Raw genomic sequence first — 24,710 nt, 5'->3', positions numbered from 1 at the left:
AGAGCGGGACGAGCTTCTCGGAAAGGGGCGTGTCGAGTCACTGCTGCTGGCCGCGGCCGGCGTCGCCTCCTCGTGTCCCCGTATATGGATCTGCCCCCACATGCTGAAGCCCTGGACCGCCTATATCTTCTGGATCTGGATCACGTTGACAATAAGGAACTGCCGCATGTACGGTGGGAGCTCCATTAGACTCTGCACGGTATGATGTGTGTGCACCTCTTCAGGGTCTCAGTTGGTTTCACGCATCCATTTCGTATATACCATAATGCGCGACTCCGCTGTAGGACAACCTTGGAGAAAGAATGAAGAGCAGAAACGACTGTATGAAGGGGAAAAGGTGTCATGAGACGAGATTTCAGAAGTCAGTATTGATCTTAATGGAATCTCATGCCAATTGTCAGAGTACTACCCTAACTGGATCATTCCCGACGGAACAAGATGGTGCCGAAGCCAAGTTGATCGTACCCGCCGCTGCTGGTGCCATAGTCGCCACCACCGCCCTCAGCTCCGTTGCCGTTCTTCACGACCATGTCGCGATACTCCTTGGTCCAGGAAGCGTTGAGGCCGCGGACCGACTCGTAGTGCGCCACGAGCAGCTCACCAATGGGCCTGATGTTGCCGCGGTCTTGCGAGCTGATAGCCGTGTACGTCCCGTGGGAGTTTTTGAACGTGGCAAAAGGCACGTCGTGAAATGTGTTGTACTTGGTAGCGTACTCGGCTCTGTGGTCGCTGTCAGCGGGACGGAAACCCCAAAAGCCGTAAAAGACTTACCCAGCGAGGATGCGGTTATCCAGCAGCGCGAAGAGGTCTTCGCCCTGATTGTAGCTCTGCTGCGCCAGGACGCCTAGCAGGTTCTGGTTGAACATGGTGTGGCCTTGATCGCGGCCTGACTCTTGGTTTTGGCCAAGCTGCTTGCCTGAGCCTTCTTCGGTGTGGACTGTCCAGATGGCGTTCTTGATAGCTCCGTTACCGGCGCCGTTCTTGAAGTAGTCGATCGCCTCCTTGATCATGGTCTTGTTGTCGGACAGCACTCCGATGGCATGCATGGAGCAAAGGGTACAGAGATCCCACTAGTTCAGCGTCATGTCAGCCATTACCAGTACATTATGAGACCCTGGCTGGATTGAGTTTCTCTCACGTTTGCCCAGTAGTTGTCAATCTTGGCATCATTGTGCTCGACCAAGAACCGGTGGTTCATGGGGTAGAACCTGTTCCTCAGGAAGGAGATGGCAGCCGAGAGCCCCTTCCAGCCATTGTAGTCTCTCAGAATCTCGGCCACGTTGGCATACTGGTAGCCGTAGATGCCAGCAGCAAGGTACCGATCCGCGCTCCCCTGGATCTCGGGGTTCTTGCTGCTCCAAGCATCAAGAATGGCAGCCGCCGTGTCGGCGTTGGCAGTCGTGCCCGTGATCTTCCAGTAGATGGCGTTGGCGTAAGCAGCGTGGACGTCACGGTAGAACGAGGCGTAGTTCTGGGTGCAGTCAGAGTCACCGCGGCAAATGACATCCTGCGCGTGCGGCACGGCTTTCACATCAGCGCGTGCGACGAGCTTGGCCCATCCAGTTGCGAAGGGCTCTTTCTTGGAGTCCACCAGGCCCTTGATGCGTTTGAAATCGTCAGCCGTGTGAAGGAGGCCTGGGTGGTTCAAGCTCTGTCGAGTCTCAGGTTGGGCATGGTGAGGACGGGCCCGGCTGGCATCCACCACCGTCAGGGGTAGGGAAAGAAGACTGAGAAGGGCAATACACTTCATGGTGATGAGAGATGAAGGCTGTGAAGTGAGTGTGTGATCTTCAATTTCAACCTGTTGCAGCGTCTCGTTAGCAGGTCTTTATATCCATTTCCCATTTGAGACTCAGACTATATGGAAGACCCAAGGTGATATGAGGCATCGCTAATCATTGCCCAGTGGCTCCCTTGCATCGCCGCCGGGCTCTGCTCGCAGTTGTTGCGCCGTCATGGAAACGCATTCGGCATTGGAAAACGTAGAAACCTTCCGGCGTGTGATTAAGAGGGGCTCAAGGGGGCGGGTACGTGGCCCGAATCGGTAGCCGACGTTCCAGAGAGATTACCGCTCGCTGTCACCCTGTCCTGCTCCACCGCCATCGTCAACTGGGCCGTGCTTCGAATAACGCAGAACAACATGAAGTGTGTTCGTGACAGAAGATCATGAGTGTATGTCGAAGACCCAACGGCCCGGCTCTTCCCCGGATTTCAATCTGGGGAAGAAGCGCCACCTCCACACGGCATATGCGAATCTCTCAGAGATCATCTGCCAACAGCGTGGATCGCCACGAACATGCCCGCGTTGAGCGAATGTTCCCCGCAAGGTGGTGGGATGACGGGCAGTGATGAAGGCCACGGGACGCGTCCGGGTTAATGGCATTGGGAGGCATCGACCGCAGAAGCCGGGCATCGCGCCGATACTTGGCCCGGTCTGGAGGTATGATGGCTTAGAAGCGCCATTATCAAACGGCATGAAAGCCGACGCATTTCCCGCAACAACGTGGGCAAGCGACCCTGACATCAGCGTTGAGGCGGACTTCCCCGCCGTGTTAACCCGGGCTGTTTTGGCGCGGATACGACTCAGAAGGCAGAATTGACATGGAGACATTTGGGAGTCTGTTCCTGACAGGAAATGAGGGGCTAATCCCAGGAACCCCGCGATCTGTCAGCGACGGCCAGGTGTCGGGGCTCAATAGAGACCGACTGGCAAGCGATGGCTGTATAAAGATGTCCTGGTGGCCTTTTGAGTCTTCTCATGCTTCAGTTGCCCACCCGTTGTGCAGTGCTTTGAGCCCAATCTGCCGAAGAACCTGATTGTCGTTGGATCCTTGCTTTCAGGATGAAGCTTTCCGTGGCAAGAGTAATATGAGCCCACTTGATCGTCCGGTAATGCCGCTGCTGACATATTGAAGCTTGGACTTTTCCTCCTCCCTCTCATAGACCAAGCAACATCCTTGGTCACGAACCTGCCGACTCTCAATGGTAATTATAACTCTCCCGCTATGGCAGCGAGGGACCACGCACTGACTCCACCCAGGTCCCGTTCCGCCGGTGATGCCCAGGGGCGGCAAGACTGGTCTTGGGCAGTTCAAGCACCCGGGTCTCTGGCACTCGCACGACGACCTCGAGCTCATGCGCGCCAAGGTCAGCGAGAAGCAGGAGCCATGGATCAGCGGCTTCAACGCGCTCCAGGCCGACTCGTACTCGTCGGTCGACTACAGGATGCAAGGGCCCAAGGAGGTGCTGTCGCGGGGGCGGCCGAGCAACTACACGAGCTTCACGGCCGACACGCGCGCAGCGTACCAACACGCCATCCTGTGGTACATCACGCGCGACGACGCGCACTTCAAGGTCGCCACGAGCATCATTGACGCGTGGGGCACCAGCCTCACCAACATCATCGGCATCGACACGAGCCTGCTCGTCGGCATCGAGGGCGACATTCTCGTCAACGCCGCCGAGATTCTGCGCTGGGAAGGCAACTGGACCGAGGCCGGGGCCAAGTGGCAGGGCGGCACGGGCTTCTCGAACCAGCTCTACTGGCTCTTTGCCCGCCAGTCGATCATCATCGGCCACGCCAACTACGGCATGGCCTCGATCAAGGCGCTGCTCAACTTTGCCGTCTACCTCGACGACGTGAACCTGTTCAACTACGCCCTCAACGCCTACCTCAACGACCTCTGCGCCGGGCTGCCCGGGAACTTTGACCGCAGGACGGGCCAGTCGTCCGAGGCGGGGCGCGACCAGTCGCACGTCCAGTCTGGCCTCGGCTGGGCGGCGCTCGCGGCCGAGACGCTCGAGACGCAGGGGATCGACGCGTGGAGCGAGCTCGACAGCGTGCTGCTCAAGGCGTCCGAGTACACGGCCAAGTACAACCTCAACGAGACGGTGGAGTACGATCCTCAGTTTTCGCGCTGCCTCGCCGTACTCGTGGATGGGCCTTGGGACGCGATTTCAGAGCAGAAGCGTGGCATCAGCCCAGATCTGCCGGGGGTTTGGGACCTCATCTACTACAAGTACGCGGTGCAGAGGGGGAAAAGGGCGCCATGGACGGCCAAGGCCAAGGAGTTTTACGACGCGCAGGGTGGGCAGAAGTCTGGCGGGTACACTGTCATGGGCTGGGGCGACCTGATCTGGGCGAAGGAGGGCAGGAAAAAGCGGTTCTGGGAGAGGGACAGCTGGAGGATGTATCCATCGTCGCATGCTGCTTGAGGCGGGAGCCTTCAGTCTTGGTAGATGTAGGACTCCGATAGAAAAGTACCTTACGTTGGGTATGTCAAATACTACGATAATTCAAGTACAGCAAATCTCGCCGAGACCTATTTGCAGCCAGCCCATTTTAGGTCTACAGGCAATCATGTTCGTCTCGCAAACGCGTGCACTGCCCGTATCAAAAGTCCTCCATCTTCATGACACTGTAGGAGACTTCTTCATAAGGATGGGCTCTGGCGCACCATTTAGTAGCGGAACATTCTCAAGCGCTTACAGGCCACACTCACAGCTTCAAAGCCGCGACGGCCTTTCTTACTACGTCTTCACCAACGCAGAGGGTCTCGGCTCTTGCTTCGCGCAGCTCTTCGAGCTCGCCGGGCTTGCCAATGGCCGGCTTTGCGGCGTCGCCAGGGCGGAACTGACCCGTGCCGATGGTCGACCAGCAGACCTCGGTGTAGTTGCCTGGTCCCGGGAAGCGGCCGGCGCCCACATCGAATATGGCTCGCTTACAGGCTTCGAGATGGGTCTCGGGGACGTGGAACACGAGACGGTAGCGGGTGGGCGAAGAGGACGTCATGTCTTGGGATGGCGGGCTGTGGATGTTGTGTGCTGTACGAACGAGCAATGATGAAGATGTGCCTGTATATTCATTCACTACAGATCTGAACTTGAAAAGGAGGAATGAAGGCCAAATAGCTGGTGCTGAGCAGACTGTCCACTCCAAGTGTGACATTGTTCTTTGTCGAAAAGCCGAATCCCGATCAGTTCGCCTGAAGTATGGCAACATGGTAGCGTAACTAAATGTAGTCCAGGCTCATCACAATGCTTGACTCGCGAGCCAGCATCAATGCCATAGGGGGACGAATTCCGATGCAACCAAGTTACACGATCAAGTCTGGTAGAAAGACATAGGAGGGAGAGGGACACGCCGAGAGATGCCAATATGCGGTGTTCCGAGTCATGTATCTATCCAGGTCCAGGCGCCCGCAAAGTCGCTATCGCACCATCTCAAAGCCGCAGATCAAAGCCGTAGACGCATGCGGCAAAGCCGTTCCAGCAGCTCTCTCATAACCTTACCTGACCTCAGAGACCGTCCGGCACGGCACCTATGCATCCCACAGCGCAACCCACCTGGTCCATACCCGTCGCCGCCAAGATGCCTCCCCCCAGGATCCTCCTCTTCAGCCTCGGGAACCCGTCGCCCTACCTAAACACCCTCCACTCAGCCGGCCACCACGCCCTCGCCGCCCTGATCCCCCTGCTGCCCTCCCAGCCCGCCCTCGCCAAGACCCGGCACGCCGCCAGAGCACCCCTCGCCTCCCTGTCCCCGGCCTACGCCCTCCTGCAGTCCCCGTCCCTCATGAACGTGTCCGGCAAGTACGCCGCGGCCGCCTACCGCGCCTTCGACGACCCGACGCTGTCGCTGCTCGTCGTGCACGACGACCTGGAGGAGGACCTCGGCGTCGTGCGCATCCGCAAGTGGAACAGCTCGCACAGGGGCCACAACGGCGTCAAGAGCGTCGGCGCGCTGCTGCGGCCGGCCGACTTTCCCGCCGCGCGGTTCGCGCGCGTCAGCGTCGGCATTGGCCGGCCCGAGGCCAGGGAGAGGGGGGCCGTGTCGGAGTATGTCCTCAGGGAGATGACGGGCGTCGAGAGGAGGGTGTTGGCTGAGAAGGCGGGCGAGGGGTTGCTGCGCTGCTTGCGGGAATGGGAGGCGCAGTTTGGGGAGCGGGACCCGTGAGAGTTGCTGTGGCCTGGAAGCCGGCGAGGGGAGGTGACTTGTCCTCACGAAGTGAACGGCACAGGCTGTGTGTGTGAGGGTGAAGCCTTGCTGCTTCAAATCCAAGGCTCGACATGATGCCCTCCTACTTACGACAACGCGTGCACGACATCACAAACGCGGTCGAGGACGATAACCCACCCAGTCAACCTGTACAACATTTCGGCATAGACGATGCATCATCCATGATGCGTTTTGTATTTCTACCAGCATCACCTGGCGTCCTTGTCCTGTGGCCTGCCATCCAGCCACTTGCTCATATAGGGCCCGTCCAGCCAGTACCCCAGCTTTGCATAATAACTCCTGACACCGACACCCGAGATGACGCTGATCTTGTCGCTGCCGTGCTCGTCCCGCGCTATCCTCTCGGCCTCCTCCATCAACAGCGTGCCGAAGCCTTGGTGCTGGAACTTCTTGGGGTCCCTCGCGTGTACCGGCACCGCCGTGCCGTACACGTGCAGCTCGCGCACGAGGCTCGTCGGCTGGCCCACGAGCTCCTCGCGGAACGTGTACTTGTCGCTGCATTTGCGCAGCCGCAGCAGCGCCACGAGTATGTCCTGCTTGGGGTCCTCGTACGCCAGGAACGTCTCCCACCCGCCGTTGGCCGTGTAGTCGCGCCGCACGAGCTCAATCTGGTTCGGCCGGATCTTGTGCTTGACCTCGTTGACGCCGACCTCGCGCGTCCTGACGTCGCGACACGACGTGCCAAAGTCCTTCATCCTCGCCAGCGCCAGCTCGCGCAGGTTGCCGTTCTCGACGCCCGACGTCACGAGCGGCATGGGGATGTCGCGCTGCACTCGGTAGATGCGCGTCCACGGCGGCACGAGCGCCATGATCCTCGCGACGAGGTCAATGAGCTCGTTTGGTGTGTAATTTTGGTAGCGTCCCGTCCGCCACAATTCGTATAGGCCGGTTCCGCGAATGACGAGCGTCGGGTAGATTTTCAGACCGTCTGTCCTGAAAGCCGGGTTCTCGAAATACTCACGGAACTGGTCCAAGTCTCGCTCCATGCCGCAGTTGGGCAGGTCCGGCATCATGTGGCTGACGACCTTGTACCCGGCGTCCTTGGAATAGCAGAAGGTCTCTGCCACGGCGGCTACTGTATGCCCTCGGTTCGTGTCCCGCGCCACGTCCTCGTAGAGAGACTGCACGCCCACCTCCAGCCTCGTACAGCCATACCGCAGCATGTCTGATAGGTGTGGTTGCAGGCAGTAATCCGGCCTCGTCTCGATTGTGATGCCGACACACTTGATGTTGCTCATCTCGCCCGCCTCCACGGCCTCATCCACGTTGGACGTCTGGTAGCCGCTGAGGGCGTTGTGCAGTTGCGCGATGAAGTCTTCGCGGTAGGACTCGGCCAGGGACATGAATGTTCCTCCCATGATGATGTATTCGACCTTGTCCACCGAGTGGCCGAGAGACTTGAGCTGGTCGACACGACCTCGCGCCTGCTCGAATGGGTCGTATCGCGCGCGGATGGCGCGCATGGACGTGGGCTCGTAGCCAGTGTAGGACTGTGTGCTGTACTCAAAATCGGAGTCGGGGCCGCCGGGGCAGTAGACGCAAATGTTGCCGGTGTAGGCAATGTGAGGACACCTGTGTGGCTTGCACATGACGGCGACGACGGCGATACCAGAGGATGTTCCTGTGCATGTCAGACGAAGTACCGAGAAGAAGAAAAAAAAAGAGAAGCGGCCAATGTGCACATACGGATAGGCTTCGCAATCAGCTTGGGCAGGATGTATTTCTTGTAGTGTTCGGGAATGGCAGCGATGATGGCGGTCAAGGAGGGAATGTTGGCGAGTTTGTGCTTCTTGGCACACTTGTTTCGTAGTTGGTTGAGGTTGATGTCCCTCTTGGGCTTCTTCGGGTCGCTCGAGGCTTCATGATCCTCGATCAGGGCGTTGACTACATCGGCGCAACATCGCAGGAAACGCTCGTTCTCTGGGGCAAGGTTTTCCGTCTTGGGCTTTGGCCGGTGGGTGGCCGTAGCCGTCATTGTTGCTGTGGCCATGGTGTGTGTGACATTCGAGGAAGATGTCGGTAGATGAAGTTCCGATGACGAGGGGCGATGGATCGAAAATGTGTATGCAGTTGCGGTGCTTCCAGAAATTTTGGAAGCAATCGCCTAAGCTGCAGTAGTAGTACACCACCACTTCAAGAACCACTTCAAGAACCACTTCAAGATCAGTCATCTCGAAAGCCAGTGGCATCTGATGGTGGGGGGAGGGGACAGAAGAAGTGGGACCCCTTGGCCAAGGCTGAATTGATGACTCAGGCTCGGATGACTGATGACCGTCCATTTGCCAGCTCGGCGATTGGCTCGGCGGGAACAATCCATCTCCGACAAGCTCGCTCCCTTGCTCTGCATGCCTCTGCCCTGGCTCGGCGTGCCTTCAGTGCCTCAGAGTGCCTCAGAGCCTCAGAGCCTCAGAGCCTGAACGAGGTCCCTCTGTCGCGGGTTTTCCCGGTGCTGCCGGCCAGTCAACACTGTAACCGAACTGGAATCTGGCCGTATGGCCCGAGCGCCCCCCCAGCAGCTGCCGAATGGCACCTGGAACTCCAAGTTTTGACGCTTCGTGTTTGGAGGCCGCGATGAATTGAGCTCTTCTCCTGTTGGTTTTCCCCGAATAACGCCGCATTAACCTCCATCTCCCCTCCACCCCATCCGTCGACCTCCTTTCGACTCAACTGTCATCAGCTGCGCTGCTCCCTCGCCGCGCTTCTTCCCGTCTTATTTTTTTTCTCCCTCCCTTCCTCTACACAGCACAAAGCCATCATGCAGGCCATCTCAAGACAGCTGCGGCCCTCGACGAGCCTGCTGCAACAAGCAGCTCGCCGTGCCTACAGCGTCTCGTCCGCCGGTCCCTACGCCCAGACCATTGACAACCTGCGCATCAACGGCGAGACCAAGGTTCTCTTCCAGGGTTTCACCGGAAAGCAGGGAACGTAAGTTGCATTTTCCACCCCCCTTGGTTCGCGATGCGCCTCGCAGGACCCCTGGATTTTGAAGAGCTTGGCGCTGACCTGGATATCGCTAGTTTCCACGCGCAGCAGGCGATCGACTACGGTACGAAGCATCACACAACAAGAGAATTCCCTGACCGAACTGCATCTGACGTGTTGGACATACAGGCACCAAGGTCGTCGGTGGCACCAACCCCAAGAAGGCTGGCTCTGAGCATCTCGGCCTTCCCGTCTTTGGCAACGTGAGCGAGGCCGTCAAGGCCACCGGTGCCACTGCCACTGCCATCTTTGTCCCGTAAGCACTCGTAGCACGTTTTCGATCTCAAGAGAACAAAGCTAATGCACACCACAGCCCCCCCGTCGCCGCCGCCGGTATCGAGGAGGCCATCGAGGCTGAGATCCCCCTCGTCGTCTGCATTACTGAGGGTATCCCCCAGCACGGTATGTTTTTGCGCGTGTCTGCCCGGCTTCGTCCCAACACCTGCTGACCCTCCCTACTTCAGACATGGTCCGCATCACCAACATGCTCAAGACCCAGTCCAAGACCCGTCTCGTCGGCCCCAACTGCCCCGGCATCATCGCCCCCGGCCAGTGCAAGATCGGCATCATGCCCGGCTTCATCCACAAGCGCGGTCGCATCGGTATCGTCTCCCGCTCCGGCACCCTCACCTACGAGGCCGTCAACCAGACCACCCAGGCCGGCCTCGGCCAGTCCCTCGTCGTCGGTATCGGCGGTGACCCCTTCAGCGGCACCAACTTCATCGACTGCCTGCAGACCTTCCTCAAGGACGAGGAGACGGACGGCATCATCATGATTGGCGAGATTGGTGGTTCCGCTGAGGAGGATGCTGCCGAGTTCCTCCGTGCCAACAACACCGTCAACGGCGGCAAGCCCGTCGTCAGCTTCATCGCCGGTATCTCCGCCCCTCCTGGCCGCCGCATGGGTCACGCCGGTGCCATCGTCTCCGGTGGCAAGGGTGGTGCCGACAGCAAGATCGCCGCCCTCGAGGCCGCCGGCGTCATCGTCGAGCGCTCCCCCGCCGGTCTCGGCAAGGCCCTGTACGACGAGTTCGTCCGCCGGGATCTCCTGTAAAGGGTTCCCGTCTATCCAGCGGAACAGGTGTGAGTGGGTGGCAATGCGAGGAGAAGGGAAGCATGTGTATGTATGATGTGGTGACCGGGGCACGCCTACGGAGCAGCCGTGCATTTTCTGCTATTCATCGAGGGTACGGTACTCATAGACTGGAACGGAGGCGGCTTTGGAAGGCGAGGCTAGCAACGAGGCCGCGTCGCGCCGGCTTCTGTTTTGTAATCTGGAATTCCATCTGTATTCTGCCTGCATCACCCATCTTGAGAACAGGTCTCAACCCCAATTTTTGTTTGTTTCGTAACAGTCTGTGCTTCGTCGGCGTGCCTCTGCCTGCCACCGAGGCTCCTCGTCTGAATGCGTCCCCTGACGCGACCTCTCCGAACGCCTTCTCGAGACGGAGATGACAAAAGAATTGATGGTGGAATATTCCCCCCAACGCAATGCAAACATTTCAGTCATAACATTATAGAAACACGCAAAACTCCAGCGGAATGTGTCCGTCCGTCCTTACCCTCTTCTGAAACTCGCCCCCAAATCCGCGGTGGCTGCCCATCCTACCTGATGATCCCACACCACCAAACCCTGACATCACTGCTCGCCGAGCAACCGAGCCGTAATGTCCCCCATGTACGCCTCCTCAAGCTCATAGTCCCGGCCATCATTCCGGTCAATGCCAACATACTTGAACGCGTCAACAACGGCATCAACCTGGAAGCCCATGCCAACGAACCGCTCGACGAGGTTGCGGTTGTAGCCGTCGTAGCGCGTCTCGTCGAGGGCGGCCTTGTCGGCGTCGGCCTCGGCCGTGTACCGCGACGTGTCGAGCTTGGGGTTCGCGGGCGCGCCGGCGTGGGCGACGGCCCACTCGTGGGCGCGCAGGGCGAAGGCCTCGGGCCGCTCGAGCATCATCTTGGCGACCTCGGCGTCCTGCGGGTCCTTGGGGTTCGGGAACTCGAGGAGCATGCGCAGCGAGAGGAGGGCTGTCTTGATTGTTTGCACGGGCGACCAACCTGTGCCGAGCGTGTCGAGGCAGATGGCGCCCTGTTTGTTTCTTCGTTAGCACTGCTGCTCGACTCGGGCCACGGGAGCCGGGAGAGAGAGGGGGGAGTCGGGGGGCAGGTTGGGGACTAGCGACGGGCAACGCACTGTTTGGGAGCTGATGTTGGGGTGCCAGATCTTCGTGTCGAACTTCATGATCGGGGACTTGAAGGGGTACATGTCGGGAATGACTATGTCGACGACGAAGCGGCCGCCGGCATAGGGCGAGTCGGGGGGCCCCGGCAGCGTGCCCTTGAGATGGAGCAGGCTCGCTTCCGAGACGGGCTGCGCGAAGACGCCCGAGTTGTCCTTGTCGGCCTCCATATCGGCCAGCTCCTTGATGATGCGGCGCTCGCGTGAGGATGACATGGTGGGCTGCTTTGGCTCGCGGCGAATACGGGGAACTGCGTTTTGTTCGTTCAGAGGGCGAGGACTGCTTGGTGGGCGGGGTTCAAGCTTTTGCTGGGGAGGAAGAGCAAAAGGGAACCAGCAGAGGGACGTCGTCGTTGGGGTTGAATAGGGTTGTATGTGAGATGGAGGGGTGTTCGATTTGCCCCGCGGAACTTTCGTGACGTCCAGTGTTAGCCGCTGGGGGACTTGGCTGGAGACGGAAACCAAGGGGTTCCTGGGTGGCTGCTCTCGTAGACGTCAGGCTCAGGGTCACGGGCTGCAGTGCATCTGCTGAGACACGCCGCGAAACACCCAGCTTGGGATTGTTCATGGAACTGGTTTTGTTTTCATTAGCTCGACCTTTTTACTTGAATCGTTGCATCATTCGTAGTTAGCCGTTAATCCTGAGAAACGAGGCAGCTCGTGAGTGTTGCTTGTTGAGCTAGCTACCTGAGCGAGGTACCTGAGAACGTATCTGGGGGAGGTAAGGTAGGTAGGTACCTAGGTAGGTACCTAGGTAGGAAGGAAACTAGATACTTTCTACGCAATGGAGCTACCTTAGTGAGCTGATTGGTTTAAGCACATTGAGTAAATACGGCATGCTGCCAGCAGTAAGTACGTCAATTCCAATAACCCACTCGAAGCAGATTCCTGCATTCTGACGAGATGTCCGCATTTGTCACATGTGCACGCCGGTATTTACTGCCAGTTCAAGTAGCTATCCAGGTGTCAATGGACCTCTTGTGGTTGAACGCCAGTAGAACCCCCGGCCATCTCGATGACTCAGCAAAGCTCTCCGCACGTGATGAGCGTCGCCATCGAATTAGGCCCCAGCCCAGGCGTCGCGTTTCTCTGGCGCCTTGACGTCTGGACCTCGAAATGCCAACAGTCAGCCAGCCCCATAACGTCGTCCTTCCATCATCATCCACAGCTATCACCGCCATCACCACCATCGCAGGCGCACCGACCTCGCCGAACCAATCCATTGCGACACGTAGTCAACTGCCGCAACCTTTGAATATTGTTGGCGATTATCCGACACCCGATTCCAGAGCTTGCGAAGCTCCCCAGTAGCAACCATGGTACACACCTGCAAACGCCCTGCCAAACATCCCGAGGTGCAACCAAACTGACTTGCCGTCTTTCCAGGGTCAGAACCAGTCCGGAATGGGCGGTGGAGGAGAAGGAAGAGATGAGAAGGATAAGAAGGTTTGCCCTCACCATAACAGCCCATCTCGTTCGTCGCAGAACTGACGATCGCCACAGAAGGATAAGCCCAAGTACGAGCCGCCCCCTCGCCCGACCACCCGTGTCGGCCGCAAGAAGAGAAAGGCGGCTGGCACCAGCGCCGCTGCCAAGCTTCCTGCCATCTACCCGACGAGTCGATGCAAGCTTCGTCTCCTGCGAATGCAGCGAACCCACGATCACCTTATCCTCGAAGAAGAATACGTCGAGAACCAGGAGCGTCTGAGCAAGGCAAAGGCCGCAAAGGAGGGCAATGCGGCGCCCGGACCCGAGGGTACCGAAGACAGGCTGGCTGACGAGCGTGGTCGTGTTGACGACATGCGAGGCAGCCCGATGGGTGTCGGTACGCTGGAGGAGATGATTGACGATGACCACGCCATTGTCAGCAGCACCACCGGGCCCGAGTACTACGTCAGCATCATGAGCTTTGTTGACAAGGACCTTCTCGAGCCCGGCACGAGTGTGCTCCTGCATCACAAGAGCGTCAGCATCGTCGGTGTCCTGACCGACGACACTGATCCCCTTGTCAGCGTCATGAAGCTTGACAAGGCCCCGACCGAGTCATACGCCGATATTGGTGGCCTGGAAACACAGATCCAGGAGGTCAGGGAGTCGGTCGAGCTGCCACTGCTGCATCCAGAACTGTACGAGGAGATGGAGCATCAAGCCGCCCAAAAGGTGTCATTCTCTATGGTGCTCCAGGTACAGGAAAGACGCTTTCGGTCCAAGGCTGTTCCCACCCAGACATCTGCCACTTTCCTGCGTATCGTCGGCAGTGAGCTGATTCAGAAGTACCTCGGTGACGGCCCCCGTCTCGTGCGCCAACTGTTCCAGGTATGTTTGCCTTCTTCTCCAAATGAGCCCCGCTAATGTGATACCAGGTTGCCGCCGAAAACGCCCCCTCGATTGTGTTCATTGACGAAATCGACGCCATCGGTACCAAGCGATACGACTCGACATCGGGTGGTGAGCGTGAAATTCAGCGAACCATGTTGGAGCTTCTCAACCAGCTGGACGGTTTCGACGATCGTGGTGACGTCAAGGTTCTCATGGCGACGAACAAGATTGAGACTCTCGACCCGGCCCTCATCCGTCCCGGCCGTATCGACCGAAAGATTCTGTTTGAGAACCCCGACCAGAACACCAAGCGCAAGATCTTCACCCTGCACACCTCCAAGATGTCGCTCAACGACGATGTGGACCTCGAGGAGTTCATCTCGGCAAAGGACGACCTGTCGGGTGCCGACATCAAGGCCATCTGCTCCGAAGCTGGTCTGATGGCTCTGCGTGAGCGTCGCATGCGTGTGCAGATGGCCGACTTCCGTTCGGCTAGGGAGAGAGTGCTGCGGACCAAGCAGGAGAGCGAGCCTGAGGGCCTGTACCTGTAGTGTATGATTGTGTGTACTCCAAATTCGCAGAGCGTTCGGCGGGGGGGGGGACATAGAGGATGAGCGAATTCTAGAGATAATAAGCCACTGCATTTTGGCACTCGCTTGTTTATTGCGGAGCGAACGTCGAAGGTGTGCATGTATGTGATTGATGCTCGAGACTGTTGGTTGCCGATCCCGTCCGGGAGGATGCTGACATGCTCCACCCGAGGTGCCATCTGATCAGACAGACGTACTCAGTCTACCTCGCAGTTATCCTGCCCATCCACAAGAGTCTCACGACTACGTTTCTCCAGACTTTTTGAATTCTTTTCTGAAGCAGAGTGCAAAGTCACTCCTAGACTATGGACCGTTGTTCATGCCAGAGCATGGGAACTCTCGCCTCAAGAGCACCCGCTCTACGGTTCACGTCACAGTATAACAGTTTTAACGCTCAGGCCATAGTGCGACAACTGCATAAGACAGAAAGTAACGATCATGGCCGAAAGCATCTGAGAAAGTATCTTACCTTTGTAGACGAAATTCGATCGCGCCGTTCCCTGCTCCAGCTATCTGACAGCGAACCTCACCTGTCGCGCCACGCGAACAAGCCCGAAAAACGGCAGCGAGTCCTTATCTCCGCCCGCTACGACGAGGTCCTCGAGAGCGTCGACAACCGCCTCGAGCAAGTCTCACACGGTGACGGCCTTGCAGCGTGATGTCAGCGCCAACCCGGTCCCGGCGCCCAAAGCCAACCCACGTTGCAGCGGCTGACTTCCCAACCGGGGTCCTGGGTGCTAGTCTTCGGCACACGTCGACCGTTGATGGCTACAGGGGCCAGCCGTCGTTAGAGGCTTAGGCGAGGCAGATGGCGGGCACCCTAGGTGCGACGGCACTGGATCCCGTGACACATGTCACTCATGCCGCTGTCGAAGCGTCACTAACAGTGCAGCGGGTTCTCGACTCTGTACAACACCTGAAGGAGCCCTGGTTGAGGCGAGTAGGGCAAATCTGCAGCCTTTCTTCGAGCAGCATCCCGAGTTTGCGAATCATGCCCTTCCGCCGAGCGATGCCGTGCTAAAGATGTTGCGTCTCGCGTAGAGGGATAAGCAGCGCTTTTTCGTAGATGTGGGCATCTTTGATGAGGTGGAGTTTGCGCCGATGTGCGAGCTCGTCTTCTTTGCAATTAACCCATACGACTTGACGGTGGAGTATCGTGAACACGGGGCTTCTCTACATGTTCCTGGGTCGAAGCCGGCCAGATACCCTGAGCTTGGCTTGAAGGATTCGAATGTCGGTTACATTGTTGGCTCCTCGCAGGGAACGCATCATCGTCAGCCGAGGCTTTCCGCGTGTGTGCGGAGCCTGCGGTAGAGACGTGTTAAGCCTTGACCCTTCTGGTATGGATACCATCGCCATTTTAGATTTGGAAACGTCAATCTCAACAAGCTGATGGTTTCCTCCAGGGCATGTTTTGTATAATGTCTGAAAGGGTATCGAAGGCATGTCGTCTGATACCCCATGGCGCCCGCTTCTGCCTGAAGGATTCCGGCGGCCGAGCCCGCCAGACCCACAGCAAGCCCACCCAGCATTCGAAATCGATCGCGGCCGATCAACATGATCAGATTTCGGGGGCCAAGGCTATTTATTTCTAGCTAGGTTGGGTCTCTAGCATGATTTTCGTCGTGAATGGGAATTGCTACGATGCAGAGAGGTGTGGAACTCATTCATAGAGTCTTGGTGTCAATAGAAGGGCTGCTCAGCTTGCTCTGCCGTTCTGAATTCGGGGATGTTAATCCTCCTGCGTACTTCGTATGATCTTTACCGTGGCCCAATTGGGATCCAATCGTGTCTCATCCCGGATGAAGCGTCGGTTGCTTGATCCAAATGATCTTCCCGTGGAAGACGGACTGCTGCTGGCCTTGTCCAGAGCAAGAGTAGGACCCCCATAACCTAGCGGGGACAAACGTAGTGTAAGGCTATCAGCTCCACGAAGATTGTTTCTCTTAGTCTTTCACTTATAACAAAGCTGGCAGTAGCCATGGGAGGTCGTAGTGGCGAGCTTCAACACTGCACTGTAACACGGCGTAGCCCGCTCGGCAACTGAAGTTCTCGTTTCCTGAACATTGTCTATTATTAATGTTGAATTTCAAGAAGTAATTTCTCTTCATAATAATGATTTACTCCTCTTAAAAACAGGAACGCCTATCTTTTTTAGCATGCAATATAGCATACGATGAGCTTGGTGAGTCCAACCGGTTCCAAAATCTATGGTTACTGACATTGAGTCGTCCGTGGACAGAATGAGCTGGCAGCTCTGTGCTCCGAATAAGGGAGTAACCATTTCGTTCACCATAGGTTTCTCAATCACAATGTCGGTCCACATGGTGCAGGCCATGTTCGTATCCGTTCTGCGACACAGAACTTTTGGCCTCCGGCTGATGATGGATGACACCCGGCCATAACAAAACATACTTCAACTCCTGCCTATTTGCGGTCACGTACGCCGCCGGCTTTGCCCTCCGAGCCTGGCCAACGTTCGATAAATATGCCGATCTCGACAACCTTATCCCCTTCATTTGCAGCGTCTGCCGCATCGCAATCACCCCGTTCGCACTTCAGCCTCCTACCTGCCATGTTGGTGTTGCTGCTGAAGATTTGCCCTCTCGGATCGTCTATCTAAGCCTCCTTGGCCGCAGCAGCATGGAGCATTTTGGTATTTCAAGTTACAGCTATAGGCAGCAATGGGGAATGGCAAAGAGCAGGCAGTGAGAGGGCACGATGTGGGAATATTTGAGAGGCTTCGGTGGGGCGATGAGCGCCCCAGCTCCACGAATCCTAGACGACGCAAACAGCAGTACAACAAGACACACAGGCAGTCGATAGAAATATAATCAAAACAATAAATGAATACAGTTGTTCATTGAATACCTCCACGCGATCGACACCGTACAATGCAGTGTTCGCCCCGCTCAGGAACCAAAGACACGCGGGTGCAGGGCGCTAGCCCAATGAGGATGTGGCTCATCCGCGCCTCGCCCGCTGACGTCGTCTCCATTCGCTGGCCACAACCTGGCGTCAGGCCCCCTACTTGCAAGCGTCGCAATCAAACCTACATCCTCCCCCAACGTCGCGCGAGCAGAGACACGATCCCAATCCAACACGGCCGAACAACCAACGAAACAGCTCCTGCGCTCGACGCCGAGACCGAATAAACACCTATCCCGATACTCGGACGACACATTGAACAGCATTCACCATGTCGTGGGCAGGTACGGCTGTTCCGAGCTTCCGAGTGTACCCCTCATCGAGGGCGGCTGGGCATGGACTTGTTTTGTTGGCGCTGACACTGGTGGACGACAGGCTTCAAGAAGAATGTCAACCGCGCGACGACGCAGGTCATGATGAAGACGGGTTCGTCTTTCGTCTGCCCCCGCATCCGAATTACTTCCGGTTAACATACGTTGACAGGCCATGTGGAGCGAACAAACGATCGTGATTACGAGGTCGAAGAGAGGTCAGGGGTTCCCGGCACCTCGTTTCTGTTGGAAGTGATGCTGAGACCAGTGGCTACAGACGATTCAAGACCATGGAGGCTGCTGCCTTGAGGCTACAGAAGGAGTCCAAGGGCTACCTCGACTCGCTACGAGGTAAAGCCTACCAGCTCAAACCACGCCAAGCATGTGCCGAACCGGGCTGACCCACTCGCAGCCATGACTGCTTCCCAGATGCGAATTGCCGAGACGATAGACGCCTTTTACGGAGACTCTGGTGCGAGAGACGGTGTGAGCAGGAGTTACAAGCAGGCCGTGGAGGATCTTGACGCCGAGACGATCAAGTCACTAGACGGACCATACCAGTGCGTGTCTCCAGCACCAACCATGGAGGATCTACTAACAGACCCCCACCAGAACGACCGTCTTGCAACCCATCTCCCGATTCTGTGCTTACTTCCCAGACGTCAACGAATGTCAGTCGCTGCCGCATCCCGCATGTCCCTCCTCCGGCGCTCCCGTCTGCTGACACGCAACAACCTAGGCATCAAGAAGCGCGGCCACAAGCTGCTCGACTACGACTCGCTGCGCGCCAAGGTGAAGAAGCTCGCCGAGAAGCCGGACAAGGACGTGACCAAGCTGCCGCGCGCCGAGAAGGAAATGGAAATGGCCAAGGCGGCGTACGAGCAGCTCAACGAGCAGCTCTCGACCGAGCTGCCGCAGCTCATCGACCTCCGCGTCCCCTACCTCGACCCGAGCTTCGAGGCCCTCGTCAAGATCCAGCTGCGCTTCTGCGCCGAGGCCTACAGCCGCATGGCCCAGGTGCAGCAGTACCTCGACGCCGACACGCGGGAGCAGTACGCGCAAGGCCACCTCGACGCAAGGGTCGAGCAGGTCCTGCAGGAGATTCGCGAGCTGAGCATCGGCGGGACGGTCTGAGACGTGGGCTCGTAGCCTTTATGGATGATTGGGAAGGGGGTGTGCACAGTATGAGTTTCACGGCCGGCATGGGAAAGACAGGTTGAGAAGGAGACCTGGCGAGGTGACTGGTACAGAATTGCGTCACGCGTTGGCCAAGGTTCGACCTTTTTTTGATGCTCCGCGGAGCGCTTAGGGCTTTTTTGTCTTTCAAGGCGTTCATAACTCATAGATGCCATTATTTCATTTCGTAGTCTATACTCTCCATGCGAGGTTTAGATGAGTCCCTGCATTTCTTGTGGGTATCGTACACGTTCGGGTCCCAGCTTGTGAGCGTTCCACCCAGCACCAGACGGCCTTTTTCCGGTTCTCCATCCTTTCGTCCCCTTTTTCTTCTTCCGTTGAGGAAGCAACATGCCCGCAGTAGCACGGCATACGGCTCATTCGCGCCGAAAAGACAAGCGCCGCGAACCCTCCTGCCCCGAGCTCGTCATTCGTTTCGCGATGCGCTGCGCGCTCTGCAACAGCAGCTCCTAGCCGCTGAGGCCGTTGGGCGCGACGCCAAACAGGGCGCTGACGCTCAGCTTCCTGCCCGCGGGCTGGGCGGCGGCAGCGGGCGGGCCGTAGTCCTGCTGCTGGCCGTGTGCCTGCGCCTGTCCCTGGCTGTGTGGCTGTCCCTGGGCCTGCGCCTGCACGGCGTCGTCCTCGACATGGGCCTCGCCCGTCTGCACGAGGCGCAGCGTCTCCTGGACCATGACGGCGTTGGACATGCGCGTCTCGTCGTCCTCGGTGTGGATCCAGATGCCGACGACGGTCGTGTCGATGGCGGCGTCGGCGGCGTCGCCCTCGGGCTTGACGCCGGCGAGGACGTCGGTGCCCTCGTCGAGGCGGAAGATGTAAATGCCGTCCATGACCTCAAAGTGGCCGACGGTCGCGAGGTCGATGCTCACGTTGTTGAGGCCGCGGCGGTTGAGGACGAAGATGCAGGCGCGCGGCGGGCCTGCTGCTGCTGCGGCGATCGAGGGATCTTGCGCCGTTGCCGCGTCCGGGGCGAGGAAGCAGAGAAAGTAGGTGCCCTCGATGCCGGCGCGCTCCCAGGACGAGGTGGCGGGCGCAAAGGTGTAGACGACGGCGTTGGCGGCGATGGAGAGGATCGAGTGGATGGCGGGCATGTGGCGGCGCAGGACGGCGAGGTTGAGGTCCGTGTTGGTGCGGTTGAGCAGGGCCGGGTTCGGGGCTGGGGCGGCGGCGTTTTGGTCGAGGAGCGCGTGCGTCGGCGCGTCCGAGTCGTAGTCGGATGTGACGGGGTTCGCGTGGCGGTGCGAGGCCGAGGAGTGACGGGCGTGACCGCCGCCGCGCTTGCCGCGGGGGGTTTGGTTGACCATGGTGTTTGGGCTGCCCGATGGTGGTGCGTCGTGATGGTGTTGGCCTGCGAGGAGTGTGTGGATGACTGTGACGTGGTATGCTTCGTTGGGGCTAGGAGTGCAGAACGAGCTGGAGGGTTGTTCAAGGAAGGATTGGATGTTTGTGTGCAGTGAGGAGTGGACGATGAGGCATGTCGCGGCGAGGCTCGCCTCGAAGCCGTGACAATTGGGTCGACGGCAGCTGATAAGAGCTCAACCTTATCGGCCTGCACCCCGCCAAAGCAAGCACTGAAGCACAGCACCAAGCAGCAGCCCAACGTGACAGGGTCACACCAGAGCAGAGCGAAGGACAGGGCAGTCCCTAGGTACAGGTGCTTACCTGAGGGGCCGTGCTTACCTACCAGATACCTACCTACCTAGGTACCTTAGGTTCCTTACCTTGTTGGAATGGTATTTCGGACGTCAGTTTGTGTCGGCGTAAGTTGCAGATAGCCGATCGGACTACCGCGTGCAGCAGAGGGTGTCCGGTCATCCCTTTAGTGCCCAAATTTGGTCTCAGTACATCCAATGGTCACCGCCTACCTAAAGAGCTTTGATCTACATGCGTGCAGGTACTAGGTCAGTACATGATTGAGGGCGGGTACGTCTATGGAACATAGGTCACGCATACGCATCTGGATGCATAGTTGGCTATGTCCTTTGTTTCAATTAGTGACATATGTTTTCTGCCACTTGGCTATAGTTATACAAATACTGAGCCCGAATTTGGGCACTAAAGGGATAGATATAGGGCAGGAAGGTACCCATCGGATTGCCTTAGCCCAGAAGCTGGTACTGGTACTGGTGTTGTAGTTTGGTCGGATAGCGCCGGCGAGCTTACGGACATGCTTGTGCTTTCTGTGATCCTCAAGGATGAGATATTGCCAGGAATTCAGGCGGGTGTTGCGTTCATATCCTCCCGACTTCGTCCAGACATATCAAGTTCCTTACCGGGCACCAGATAGATCAGTGCCTCTCCTGCCATGAACCAGGACGGCCAACGTTGCTGCCGAGGTACCTAGGTACCCAAGTCCCTTAGGTAAGGTACCTAGGTACCTTAGGTAGGTAGGTGTAGAGCAGGGTAGCACATCTGCGCCCCGCTGTCGTCACCTGCAATGGTCCTGACGTCCCCCATGTCCATCTACCTCTGGTACATCCCGCATTCAGCATTCGGCATCCAGATTCAGCATCCTTGATTGCTTCATCCTCCTTCCGACGCGCGCATTTGCTTGCCCTGTGCCAGCTGTCCGTGCAGCCTTGTCATAGCCTGACACTTTCCACGAGCCTGATATACCTTATCATGATCTTGTGTCTTTCTGAAGCCTGCTTCATCTGCACCCTACTTCTCTGCACCCTACTTCCCTGACTTGACACGTCTTCCTGCCTCTTCGCACGCGACAACATGCGCCTGGCGCAGCCCTGTGCACATCCCTCGACAAGTCCCTCTGGATCTTGATTGCCGACCAGCCATATACCTCATCTCCAACATCTTGCATCATGGCTTCCCACGATCCAGAACAGTCCTTCGATTCTGCCACCTCCGAGCCCATCGACCTGACCTCCACCCCGCACTCTCTCGCTCGCGCCGTCTATGCACGCCGCGCCGAATATGTACGACCACATCGCATACGGGTCAAGATTGGCTCGTGGAACGTCGCAGCGTGTCCCGGCGCCGACAAGGACCTTGCCAGCTGGTTCGTCCAAGGCAAAGGTGTCGATAAGGGCTTTGCCACCGTCGACCTCGCTCATAACCCCGCAGTTGAAGAAACAGACGCGAACAACCCGGGCATCTCCTCCCAAGACCACAACGAAGTCCGCCTCGTCGGCGGCGACAAGATTGGCCTCTACGTGCTCGGGCTCCAGGAGATTGTCGACCTCAACATGGCGCGCGACGCCGTCACGCGCATGTACTCCGACCCCGAACCCATGGCCAAGTGGAAGGAAGCCCTCGAGGAGGCCATGCCGCCCGGCTACGAACTCGTCACGGCCGAACAAATGTCTGGTCTCTTGCTCCTCGTCTACGCCTCGCCCGAAGTTGCCGCGACGGTCGGCAACGTTAGCACCGTCCAGGTCGGCACCGGCCTGTTTGGCTATCTCGGCAATAAGGGCGCCGTCACGACGCGCATCTTCCTCGGCGAGACGACGCGCATGGTCTTTGTCAACTCCCACCTCGCTAGCGGCGCCGAGCAGACGCACCTCGAACGTCGTCTGTGGGACTACAACCAGATCCTCACGCGCACCCAGTTTGAGCCGGTGCAGCTGGCCGGGTCCACGAATTCCACCCCGGAAAAGATCGGTGACGAGGACTTTGCCTTTTGGCTCGGCGACCTGAACTTCAGGCTCGAGGGCCTGCCGGGCGCCGACATTCGACGGTTGCTGATGCTGCACACGCGAGGCGAATACGACTTGTCGAAGAAGAAGAAATATTTCGACGGCGAGGACATGTTCGTCGTCAAAAACGTCGACGACAGCAGCGACGACGAGTCGACGACGGCGTCAACCGTGTCCCCGAGGAAGCCCGATTTCGACGAGTCGAACACCACATTACCAGATCCCGACGACTTCTTGCCCGACCCACACGACGACCCTGCTTCGCTCCAGGCTACATTGGACTCGCTGCTGCCCCATGACCAGCTGGGTCGAGTGATCCGAGAGAAGAAGGCGTTTCACGAGGGCTGGCGTGAAGGACCTGTGACCTTTTTGCCCTCGTACAAGTACGACGTCGGTACCGTCAGTCTATTCGACTCGAGTGAAAAGCAACGGGCCCCAAGCTGGTGCGATCGCATCCTCTACCGCACAAGAAAGGACAAGTTGGAACACGAAAAGAAAGTGCAGGAGGCCGAGGAAGCGAAGAAGAAGGACGAGCAGATGAAGGCACAGGGTCTGGAGGATGCTGCTAATGACGATGATGTGCTGTTCAGCTACGACCCAGAGACGGATGCCGACGCCGAGGAACAGCCCAAGGGAGTGTCCGATGCACCCTACGACGAGTATGACGAGTATGATGACAACGAAGATAACGCGACTGAAGAAGTGGTAACGAAGGAGGGCTTTACTGATCGGATACACCTCGATATTTACACATCACACCAGCGTATCACATCATCAGATCATAAACCTATCATATCTATCTTCACCTTGGACTACGACGCCGTCGTGCCGGAACTGAAAGCCAAGGTTCACGCCGAAGTCGCCAAGGAGCTGGACCGCGCCGAGAACGAAGGCCGGCCGCTCATCACTGTTGTTGTCGACACGCAGGATGGCACAGGCAAAGAGGCGTCCGGACGACCAGCTGACCAAGGCGATCCCGTCGACTTTGGTGACATAAGCTACCTGCGAAAGCACACGACGCGCCTGACGATTGCCAATACTGGCCGCGTGCCAGCCAAATTCGCCTTTGTCGAGAGGCCATCGGAAGACGCCGCCACCAACAGCCCACCGCACTGGTTGAAGACACGCTTCAGTCGCAGCGGCTCCGATGACGATGACGACGAGGCCGAGAAGCTGGGGGATGATGTCACGCTTGAGCCGGGCGAGACCCTGGGTGCCGTGCTCGAAGTCTTGATCGACGACATTTCACATGTTCGGGCTCTCAACGGCGACCGGGAGAAGCTCGAGGATATCCTTGTTCTGCGCGTCGAAGACGGGCGAGATCACTTCATCCCGGTCCGAGCGACATGGCTGCCGTCATGTTTCGGCCGATCGATCGAGGAGCTTATCAGGATCCCCGATGGCGGGATTAGAACGTTCGCCAAGTCGAGGTTACCAAAGACCGGCTCGATACCGTATGATCTCGACGTCCACTCGGCAGCACCTAAAGAACTCTTCAAACTTACAGAGGCGATTGAAACGCTTACGACAAGGGTTCTCGCCGACGCCAACATGCTTGATCAGCAAGTCATCCCAGCCGACAGGCCTGGCTGGCCGTTCGAGAAGGCCACATGGCTTTTTAACGATCAGGCGGCTCGCGATGAGCAGGTTCTCGCCCTCGTTGAGGCCCTCGATAATGACACACCTCTTTCTGATGCCCTCCCGCTCGACAGCCCAGCGCCGCACCGCTTAGAAGTCGCCGCCGAGGTCCTCGTTCTCTACCTCCGGGGCCTAACCGACGGGATCATCACTGCGCCGTTATGGGCCAAGATTGAAGTCGCGCTTCCCCAGCTCGGCTCCACGTCACCAATCCGCACGGCGGAGGAAGCAGAAGACAACAAGGCTACGATCCTTGACATCCTCGCCTCCGCGCCGAACCACAACATCGCCTTCGTCTTCCTCACAGCCATGCTCTCGAAAACGGCCGCCGAGCTGACGCCGATTGCCAAGGCCGAGCTCGAGACCCTGACCTCGACTGCCAGCAAGCGCCTCAGTGTCATCGGCCGCCGCAGCCTCAGCTTCCGCCGCATGACGGGCGGCGGCAGCAACACGGCGGCCGCCGAGGCGGCGCTCGCGCGACGGAGGGCCAAGGAGAAGAAGTTCGCCGAGGTCATGGGCAGGTCTGTCAGTCGCGTCACGCTGCCGGCCAAGGACAAGGAGAGGAAGGCCGTCGAGGAGAAGCTGAGGGGCGCTGTGGAACTCTTCGTCCGGAGGAGCTTGCAGGACTTGTGAGGTGATTTGCGGTTTGTAGGTTTTTGTGTTGCCTGGCGTGTTGGGTATATATGATTGGCGCTTGGTGGGTATGTCATGATGGGTGTCTTGGGGTTTGAGCGTTGTGCTTGGTACGTGTGTTTGGTTACTGTTACCTGCACTGCGAGCATCAGGTCCTTGCATAATCAAGTGCTTTGCATCCTAGACTGTCTCTCGAGAAAT

At 58.0% G+C, this 24,710-nt stretch overlaps 12 protein-coding genes across 12 annotated transcripts in view; 7 read left to right on the top strand and 5 right to left on the bottom strand.

The window, feature by feature from the left end:
- The window catches only part of VDAG_04756 (endoglucanase-4), a gene marked incomplete at both ends in the record, with an annotated part of 866 nt that extends 677 nt beyond the window's left edge, over positions 1-189 (top strand). The window contains one exon of the mRNA XM_009654360.1: positions 110-189. Coding sequence (XP_009652655.1) covers positions 110-189 — 80 coding nt within the window. The remainder of the gene's footprint in view (positions 1-109) is intronic.
- Positions 190-419: 230 nt separating this feature from the next.
- On the bottom strand, positions 420-1,750 carry VDAG_04755 (uncharacterized protein; the record flags this gene model as incomplete). Its single annotated transcript, XM_009654359.1, has 3 exons — positions 420-720; positions 772-1,070; positions 1,139-1,750. 3 exons carry the CDS (start codon positions 1,748-1,750, stop codon positions 420-422), a joined length of 1,212 nt encoding a protein of 403 aa, XP_009652654.1.
- Positions 1,751-3,057: 1,307 nt separating this feature from the next.
- On the top strand, positions 3,058-4,215 carry VDAG_04754 (uncharacterized protein; the record flags this gene model as incomplete). The annotated part of the gene is made up of 1 exon (XM_009654358.1): positions 3,058-4,215. One exon carries the CDS (start codon positions 3,058-3,060, stop codon positions 4,213-4,215), a length of 1,158 nt encoding a protein of 385 aa, XP_009652653.1.
- Positions 4,216-4,393: 178 nt separating this feature from the next.
- Positions 4,394-4,792, bottom strand: VDAG_04753 (structural toxin protein RtxA; the record flags this gene model as incomplete). The annotated part of the gene is made up of 2 exons (XM_009654357.1): positions 4,394-4,448; positions 4,503-4,792. 2 exons carry the CDS (start codon positions 4,790-4,792, stop codon positions 4,394-4,396), a joined length of 345 nt encoding a protein of 114 aa, XP_009652652.1.
- Positions 4,793-5,371: 579 nt separating this feature from the next.
- Positions 5,372-5,956, top strand: VDAG_04752 (uncharacterized protein; the record flags this gene model as incomplete). Its single annotated transcript, XM_009654356.1, has 1 exon — positions 5,372-5,956. One exon carries the CDS (start codon positions 5,372-5,374, stop codon positions 5,954-5,956), a length of 585 nt encoding a protein of 194 aa, XP_009652651.1.
- A 251-nt stretch (positions 5,957-6,207) lies between these two features.
- Positions 6,208-8,009, bottom strand: VDAG_04751 (elongator complex protein; the record flags this gene model as incomplete). The annotated part of the gene is made up of 2 exons (XM_009654355.1): positions 6,208-7,640; positions 7,706-8,009. The coding sequence occupies 2 exons, from the start codon at positions 8,007-8,009 to the stop codon at positions 6,208-6,210; spliced, it is 1,737 nt and encodes a 578-aa protein (XP_009652650.1).
- A 605-nt stretch (positions 8,010-8,614) lies between these two features.
- VDAG_04750 (succinyl-CoA ligase subunit alpha) lies at positions 8,615-10,055 on the top strand (the record flags this gene model as incomplete). The annotated part of the gene is made up of 5 exons (XM_009654354.1): positions 8,615-8,944; positions 9,037-9,065; positions 9,131-9,257; positions 9,315-9,403; positions 9,466-10,055. The coding sequence occupies exons 1-5, from the start codon at positions 8,775-8,777 to the stop codon at positions 10,053-10,055; spliced, it is 1,005 nt and encodes a 334-aa protein (XP_009652649.1). The 5' UTR covers positions 8,615-8,774.
- A 585-nt stretch (positions 10,056-10,640) lies between these two features.
- On the bottom strand, positions 10,641-11,459 carry VDAG_04749 (ubiquitin-conjugating enzyme; the record flags this gene model as incomplete). The annotated part of the gene is made up of 2 exons (XM_009654353.1): positions 10,641-11,093; positions 11,199-11,459. 2 exons carry the CDS (start codon positions 11,457-11,459, stop codon positions 10,641-10,643), a joined length of 714 nt encoding a protein of 237 aa, XP_009652648.1.
- A 1,100-nt stretch (positions 11,460-12,559) lies between these two features.
- VDAG_04748 (26S protease regulatory subunit 4) lies at positions 12,560-14,113 on the top strand (the record flags this gene model as incomplete). Its single annotated transcript, XM_009654352.1, has 3 exons — positions 12,560-12,562; positions 12,747-13,541; positions 13,607-14,113. 3 exons carry the CDS (start codon positions 12,560-12,562, stop codon positions 14,111-14,113), a joined length of 1,305 nt encoding a protein of 434 aa, XP_009652647.1.
- Positions 14,114-17,351: 3,238 nt separating this feature from the next.
- Positions 17,352-18,525, top strand: VDAG_04747 (BAR domain-containing protein; the record flags this gene model as incomplete). The annotated part of the gene is made up of 7 exons (XM_009654351.1): positions 17,352-17,364; positions 17,456-17,506; positions 17,564-17,609; positions 17,669-17,742; positions 17,804-17,951; positions 18,004-18,062; positions 18,131-18,525. The coding sequence occupies 7 exons, from the start codon at positions 17,352-17,354 to the stop codon at positions 18,523-18,525; spliced, it is 786 nt and encodes a 261-aa protein (XP_009652646.1).
- Positions 18,526-19,037: 512 nt separating this feature from the next.
- VDAG_04746 (uncharacterized protein) lies at positions 19,038-19,889 on the bottom strand (the record flags this gene model as incomplete). The annotated part of the gene is made up of 1 exon (XM_009654350.1): positions 19,038-19,889. The coding sequence occupies one exon, from the start codon at positions 19,887-19,889 to the stop codon at positions 19,038-19,040; it is 852 nt and encodes a 283-aa protein (XP_009652645.1).
- Positions 19,890-21,404: 1,515 nt separating this feature from the next.
- On the top strand, positions 21,405-24,509 carry VDAG_04745 (type II inositol-1,4,5-trisphosphate 5-phosphatase; the record flags this gene model as incomplete). Its single annotated transcript, XM_009654349.1, has 1 exon — positions 21,405-24,509. One exon carries the CDS (start codon positions 21,405-21,407, stop codon positions 24,507-24,509), a length of 3,105 nt encoding a protein of 1,034 aa, XP_009652644.1.
- Positions 24,510-24,710: the final 201 nt, after the last annotated feature.

The sequence above is a fragment of the Verticillium dahliae genome, genomic scaffold (genome assembly GCF_000150675.1).
Source record: "Verticillium dahliae VdLs.17 supercont1.8 genomic scaffold, whole genome shotgun sequence".
Classification (NCBI taxonomy): Eukaryota; Fungi; Ascomycota; class Sordariomycetes; order Glomerellales; family Plectosphaerellaceae; genus Verticillium; species Verticillium dahliae.
Note: the sequence above shows the minus strand (reverse complement) of the source record. Positions and strands in the feature narration are given on the sequence as shown.